This window comes from Belonocnema kinseyi, chromosome 5 (assembly GCF_010883055.1).
Source record: "Belonocnema kinseyi isolate 2016_QV_RU_SX_M_011 chromosome 5, B_treatae_v1, whole genome shotgun sequence".
In the NCBI taxonomy this organism is placed as follows: Eukaryota; Metazoa; Arthropoda; class Insecta; order Hymenoptera; family Cynipidae; genus Belonocnema; species Belonocnema kinseyi.
Genome location: NC_046661.1, coordinates 97,976,654 through 97,985,041, shown reverse-complemented (window position 1 = coordinate 97,985,041; position 8,388 = coordinate 97,976,654). Strand labels below are relative to the sequence as shown.

Here is an 8,388-nt window from a genome sequence, read left to right as displayed (position 1 = left end):
TGAAATATTTGCATTTTAAAAATAAATAACTCAATTTTTTGAGTTCAAGAAACTTATTCTTTGGCTTCTAATTGTCTGCAATGTCTTATGTCGATTTTTTAAACTAAATATGTAAAATTTCGATATATTTACGCACTTATATAATTATATACGTAACCGAACAATCAAATAAAATTTATATCCGTTAGCAACCCTAAAAATATTCTCCAAAGTGCCAACATAACTCTGGAAGTTGAATTTCTATAAATTTCATAAGTTTCGTTTAAATTTCATTGATCATAAATTTCGCAATTGAAAACTTTCAAAGTGAAAGTTTCAAAATGAAACTTTCAACGGCACATTGCTAGGCAGACGTGATAAGCTGGTGACTCATACGGTTATTTGTAAAATACAGGGTAGACACGCTGGGGCTTACATACATGGCGAATCGAATGCTACCCGAATTGCACAATGGCAGGGAAGAAGCCATTCTACAGGGGCATTTTCATATTTCGCGGCTTTAAAGTTGAATTCGGATCGACCATTCGGTCAAGTCCGTACATCTTCGGATCAACTTTATCATAGATTCCATGGTTGCGTTCGAAACTTCAAATGAACACAAGTGTCAAAACAATATAGGTTGTGTTACATAGTAATTGCAAATAATAAAAGTGTTTGATTAATAATGAAATGAGACATTTGAACTGAGAAGTAAACATCAATTTTTTTATGTGCCAATAACATTATGGAATGCCTGCTGAGTGACAAATACTAGAAAACAGTAATAATATTCTGCGCTTCCGGTAGGCGAAGAGTGAATTGTGTTTACCGCTTACTTACGGCATAAAAACAGGTATGTTATGAATAGACAGGATATGTTTTAAATAAAGTGAATGAAATATTACATGCGTAAATTTTAAATTGACATTACCTACATTTACCTGCAGTGATTAGGGCAAACAGGTGAATCTGAACATAACCTCGAAATAGTGACAGATCGGCCCCGCATGTTTATTATACTTTCGATTGATTATTCTTTACCAAAGAAATGCTTGGTGGTTTTGTATGTTTATCACTAACAGTGTCGGCAGCGACAATTTAAATCATAATTACTTATTGAAATTTATACAATCATTACTTATTAATCATTTTAATAAGTTAAACATTATTTCTGAATTTAATAATTGATTACCATTGTTTTTTTTCACAGATCGATCCTAGAAGAAATACACATCAGGAAATGCAGATGGAATTAGTGCATTTCGGCTTGGTGTGTTTCAATAGACATTGTTGAAAAATCTTTATCTCCGGACCTTATCGCAAGCCTGGGGATTGATCAGCCTAAAATTAATAATCTGAGTCATTTTGATGGTATAGGCGTATCAAAAAGATATCTCGAAGCAATCTAACTTGCCCGGAGTTTAATTGATACAATTTTTAGGGATTTTTTTTATTTTAGAAAATGTTTTCTCTGGATCTCATCTCAAATTTGGTTCGATCAACCAATAAAATAAATTAAACACTTGTTGGTGGTAAGATTGTGCGAGTAATAAATCTAGAAGAGAAATTTTAGGCCGATATTTATTTTCCAATTTTTTTTTAAATTATTCTATTTTCGAACTTGCTATATCTGGATCTAGTTCCCAAATTGGCATTTGATTAGAACCTAAAATCAATTTTAAGTAATTTTGAGGGTATCGATGTATCAAAAAAAAAATCTCGAAGCAATTTGACTAGCCCGGATTATAATTAATAAGGTTTTTAGGGACTTTTTTATTTTCGAAAATGTTTTCTCTGGACCTTATCTCAAAATTTGGTTTGATCAACCAATAAAATAAATTGAAAACTTGTTGGTGATAGGATTGTATCAGTAATAAATGTAGAAGAGAAATTTTAGGCCGATATTTACATTCCAATTTTTTTTTATTGTACTATTCTCGAAATTGCTATATCCGGATCTGATTTCCAAACTGGCATTTGATCAGCCGCTAAAATCAATTTAAAGTCATTTTGATGGTATCGGTGTATCCACAAAAATAAGTACAGTAAAATAAAATAAAAATAAAAAAGTAAAAAGTAAAATAATAAGTAAAGTTTTAGGAATTTTTTTATTATAGAAAATGTTTTCTCTGGACCTCATATCAGAATTTCGTTTGATCAATTACTGAAATAAACTAAAAAATCGCTCAGGATAGTAGGTCATCGAAAATAAATGTAGAAGCGAAATTTTAGTTCAGAATTTTTATTCCAATTTTATTAGATATTATTCTATAATTATCTATTTTATCAGGTCTGAAAATTAAATTCATACATTATTCGTATCTTATCAGAAAATAAGAATGTTTGAGTGTAATTCAAAGCTACTCGAAATGATTTTATTTGAGATGGCATCTTTTCCACTGGAGGTTGTCCTATATTAATTAACGATTGATCAAATGAAACTTTGAAATGACGTCTAGAGATAGTATTTTCTACAATAAAAATCTCCCTAGCGACTTTATTAATTAAAATTTGTGCAAGTCAAATTGCCTGAAGATATCTTTCTGGTACAGCTACACCATTAAATTGACTCAGAAGTAATTTTAGGGGCTGATCAAATTCCAGTTTACTAACCATATCCAAAAAAGCAATTTCGAAAATACAATAATTCAAAGAAAAAGTTGGTCCAGAGAAAACATTTTCTAAAATAAAAATAATACATAAAAAGTTTATTAATTAAAATTTGGGCTTGTTAAATTCCTTCGAGATTTTTGCTGATACACCGATACCATCAAAATTACTTAAAATTGATTTTAGGAGCTTATCAAATCCCAATTTGAAAATCAGATCCAGATATAGTAAGTTCGAAAATAGAATAATTAAAAAAAAATGGAATGTAAATATCGGCCTAAAATTTCTATTCTAGATTTATTACTGGTACAATCCTATCACCAACAAGTATTTAATTTATTTTATTGGTTGATCAAACCAAATTTTGAGAAGAGGTTATGAGAAAACATTTTCTAAAATGAAAAAAATCCCTAAAAATTGTATCAATTAAAATTCGGGCAAGTGAAATTGCTTCGAGATATCTTTTTGATACGTCTATACAATACAAATGACTCAGATAATTAATTTTAAGCTGATCAATCCCCAGTCTTGGGATAAGGTCCAGAGATAACGATTTTTTAAAAATGTTGATTAAAATGCACCAATTCTATGTGCATTTCCTGATGTGTATTTCTTCTAGGATCGATCTGTGAAAAAAAACAATGGTAATCAAATTTTAAATTCAGAAATAATGTTTAACTTATTAAAATGATCAATAAGTAATGATTGTACAATTGACAATAAGTAATTATTATTTAAATTGTCGCTGCCGACACTGTCAGTGATAAACATACAAAACCACCAAACATTTCTTTGATTAAGTATAATCAATCGAAAGTATAATAAACATGCCGGGCTGATCTGTCATTATTTCGAGGTTATGTTCAGATTCACCTGTTTGCCCTAATCACTGTAAGTAAATGTAGGTAATGTTAATTTATAGTTTACGCATGTAACATTTAATTCACTTTATTCAAAACATATCCTGTCCATTCATAACATTTTTTTTAATGCCGTAAATAAGCGGTAAACACAATTCACTCTTCGCCCACTGGAAGCGCAGAATATTATTACTATTTTCTAGTATTTGTCACTCAGCAGGCATTCCATAATGTTATTGGCACAGAAAAAAATTGATGTTTCCTTCTCAGTTCACATGTCTCATTTCATTATTAATCAAACACTTTTTATTATTTGCAATTACTATGTAACACAACCTATATTGTTTTGACACTTTTGTTCATTTGAAGTTTCGAACGCAACCATGGAAACTATGATAAAGTTGATCCGAAGATGCACGGACTTGACCGAATGGTCGATCCGAATGCAACTTTAAAGGCGCGAAATATGAAATTACCCCTGTATAATGGCTTCTCCCCTGCTATTGTACAATTCGGGTAGCATTCGATTCGCCATGTATGTAAGCCCCAGCGTGTCCACCCTGTATATTGTGCGCCACGGACGCAAACTCCTCTAAGTACACAATATATCGTTAATTAAACTGCCATCAGAATTTATTCGATAGAAGCTTGAAAAGGAAATTCAAGAATTTCTCAAAATACGCCTAGAATTGTATATCGTATCACGGGAAACCTTGAAGATTTTACCGGTTTTAGTCGCTTAAATAAAATGATGCTAACTGTGTGGTATCAATTTCAGATTTTTACTACAATTTTCATTGAACATGCCGCGAAGATGAAGTTAAGGTAAACAATTATAGAAACTCTTGAATATTTTTTAAACTTCTAACGTGTTATATTATCTTTGGAACGTAAAAAATATCTCTTTATCAGTGGTCATTTGATGCAAAATTTTATAAGCTTTAAAAAGGTTTATGAACAAGTTTCTCTTTCTTTTCTTAACGAGAAATCATGCTAAACCAGCAGTAATGTTCAGTACCACTCGCGCCATACAGAAAAAAATTGTTCTTCTGAAATAAAAACATTTGTTCCAAAGTGGTAGATATGAGAAAAATTCTGTAAATGATAAATTGCTTTACAGCAAAACAGCTTGAACTGTTCCAAAATAATGATCGAACTGATAATAAATATGAAAATTCGGTGTGTTCAAAGTTGAAAATATTAATAAAAAATACGTGCTGCAAAAAATTATTAAATAATTTGTTCACATTTTACTTCATTCATTGTTTCAGACCATATCTTAAATCTTTTAGAACGTAGAAGTAAAATTTTTGTCCTGAGTCTTCCCAGGAAGAAAAGTTGTGCATAGTGGGAAACATTATGTTTAATTAGAATTTGTTTTCTACATAGAATAAATGAAAATTATACACAATATTTTCTACTATGCATAACTTTTGCACCTGGGTTAAAATGAGTATTTTCACACGTTACCAATCAGCACTAACGTATTAACTTTATCCTTACTTTCTAAAAATCATTTTAAATTGTAAAATGTTGAAGAATTTTTCTTTTTATTCAAAAAATTTCAAAACTAGAAATTATATTTAATTTCATGTAAGATAATTAAGAATCTTATATTGATCTCGAATGTAATTTATCTCTCATTGGACGCAACAATCGATAAATAATTGAAATGAAGAAATTTCAACTCCTAAAGCTAAACATTTTTCAGTTTAAGTACACTCAAATCGGAAAATGCGAACTCTTCTAAATTGTAAACTTTTCAAATTATAGCATAACATATTTTCAATAAAATTTTTTTTATTAAAATACTAAGCAATATTTTTGGTTGAAAAATATAAATACACGCTATCATTTTCATTGCTCTAAATTGAAGAATAATCGACAAATTTGTAGGTACTCACATGTGCTTATTCATTCCCTTTTACTAATTTGAGGGTGTTGAAATCAAACTTATATTAAATTGCATTATATAGTGTTATAACAATCTCATAAATCTCGTATATTTCTTGAATTCGTTGAATTCCGTGAATTCCTTGAGTTTTATGTATTCCCCAAATTCCGTGAATTCCTTAAATTTGATGAATTCGATTATTTCTGTGATTTCCTTAAATTCCGTGAATTTCTCGAGTCCTTTGAATTTCGTGATTTCTTTGAATTCCATGATTTCCATGAATTCCGTGATTCCCTCGAATTTCTAAATTCCTTGAATTCCATTAATTCCGTGAATTTGGCGAATTTCTTCAATTCTGTGAATAGCTTGAATTCTCTAAATAACGTAAATCCCTTGTATTTTCTGAATTCTCTGAACTCCTTAAAGTGCATAAATTCTATAATTTCCGTGCATTTCTTGAATTCTTTGAATTCTGTGAATCACTTGAGTTCCTTGAAATCCATGTATTCCGTCAATCCAATAAATAAGGTTGTTTCTAAAATCAGATATCATTTTTCCAATGAATTGATCTTGTAGTATATAAAATTATAATTTTAAAAACGCTCATAAGATATTTTTTACATATTGTTTATTATTTTTAATTTAATTCGAAATATAAATTTTCTATCACGATGTCGATTAGAGGGCCCTTTTGACGTGAAAGGGGTAGGATTTTCCACCAACCACACATTATGTGTCAGTGGTTCTCAAATTTCTTTTTCTGTGCCGATGTTTCGATGTACTTATGTGCGCATCGAAAATAGAAGCTGCAAAATATTATTTTAAAACATTATAAACATATTTAAAACAAAAACTTATGTATAAAGAATTAATTGAAAAAGTACTTAAATGTAGTCATGTTTACTGAACAATTCGTAAATATCTACGATTTTAAAATATGTTAATAATTGTACTTAATGCTTTCCTTCAACGTACTACTGACTTTTAATCCAAATATTATAACAGGATAAATTTTTTTGTCACATAAACCTTAACAAACACAGCTATCAAATCAAAATAGTCAGAATTGGCAGCTGACCGTGGCCTAACCTCTTTATCATGAGTTTCGTTAGTTTTCATGGTCTTTATCAAAGCCACACCGTCACATGATAGATAATTATGAGAACCTCTGAGTCACGTGACACTAACGTGACACCAATTTGAATATGTGTTTTACCGCCTTCACTTTTTAATAATTTTTATCTGTTGAACGACTCAACAGAAAAAATATATAACACATCTAGGGTTCAGAGTAAAATTATATATTAAAAAATAATTTGATATGAAATCGCAAAACAACCCTATTTCATGAATTCTTTGAATTCCTTGAAATCCGTGAATTCAAAAGATTTAAAAATAATATTTTAAACCAGAAAGTAATAATCCTTTGTGTAAGAGTCTTTATTTAATTTCTAACGTGGAATATTTTTTCCCCGTTGGTCCCGGCGTCCTGTGAAATATTCAGTCTGTCACTTTGTTTTCAGTGGACTTGAATTTTGGAACAATTCCAGGATCGCTTGAAGAAAATTATTGCCAAGTTTCAAAATTCTTTTTAAATACTTTTAATTCTCCTATAAAAAGTTCTATAGTAATCATGAAAACTTACTTCCGCAATTATGACTGACGTTTGTAGATAATATTCGATCTATTTGAAAAAGGGAATTATCGCATGATTGGATTGATATAATCATGTAACGTTTTCATTTCGATAAATTATAGTTGCGGATGATTCTGGATGCCATCAAAGCCGATTGGAATATTCGAACAGAACGATTGGAACTAGAAATTTTGAAAAATACCGCAGAAGCTGGAAGGTTTTACACCTGTGTATATACAGGTAATCTTAAAAAATTCTAAAAAATATACACTAAATAATACGCAAATAGGAAATATTTATAGACCGTAAATTTATTTAACGATCAGTAAACGATCAGAGTGCTAAATGATGTCATAGATCACTTATTTTTTAACAATGCGGAAAAAGTTTTTCATACATTTTTTACGTGTTACCGGGTGAAAGCGGAAGTAAATGAATAATTTATTTATTGAAATGTAAGGTTTAGATTAGTTTTATACGTTTAGATGTCGGATATGTAGCACTTTAAGTGGGGGTTCGACAGAGCTTTTTTGTGTATTCGTCATTTTCAAAAATAGAATGATCTCAATATTAATTAGTCATTTAATTATTCACGGGACCTGACATAATATTGCAACCAACGAACTAAACTTTTCGCTCGCCCCAATGGAACGTACAGAGAAAATTATAGTTTTATGAGGATCGTTACATCTGTAAAAATAATCACTTAAATTTTGATAAAATACCCCCCTACACATGAAAGTGTCCGGTTTGCACAGAATTGCCTATAAACTAAAAGTTATATGTTTGTAGCTAATGTTAGTTCAGCGGTTGCTACAGTGATATTAACCTCATTGACAAATCCAGTGCTTGACACATTGGTTCCTCTAAACGAATCACGTATAAGACAGCCAGTTTTCGAAGCTATTCTTCCTTTTAATCAAACCAAACACTTTTATTGGACTTTTCTCTACGGTGCCTCTGCTGCAATGTATAACGATATAGTTTTATCCAGTTGTGAATCATTGTTTGCAGTCGCGACATTGCATGCATGTGGATTATTTTCTATTGCTAGGTAAGCATATTGTTAGTATATATTTTTTACATAATTGAAAAATAATTTAGGATTATCCCCGACCCATTTTAAACTTACAGAATTATATAATAATAATATTAATTGTTTAAGCTTTAAATAAATAAAATAAATATGCAAATAAATTGAAATACAGTCGCATCTGGATTTAGTGTCGGTTTTGGGGCTGACTATAACATCAGATCTAAATTCTCGTAACGTAAACAGTCAGGCGTATGAATCGTTTCCTCTAGATTTTACTACGTGATAACATTTTTTTTAAATTGTTTTTTTTTATTCAGACAAGGATAAACTAAATATTTCATGGAAATTGGGAAGAAAGTTCGCTACAGCGTAC

General features: G+C 30.1%; 1 protein-coding gene across 1 annotated transcript in view; it reads left to right on the top strand.

Annotated features, from left to right (window-relative positions):
- The window catches only part of LOC117173293 (odorant receptor 13a-like), a 28,670-nt gene that overhangs the window by 7,146 nt on the left and 13,136 nt on the right, over nucleotides 1-8,388 (top strand). The window contains exons 4-5 of the mRNA XM_033361775.1: nucleotides 7,102-7,219; nucleotides 7,772-8,033. Coding sequence (XP_033217666.1) covers nucleotides 7,102-7,219; nucleotides 7,772-8,033 — 380 coding nt within the window. The remainder of the gene's footprint in view (nucleotides 1-7,101; nucleotides 7,220-7,771; nucleotides 8,034-8,388) is intronic.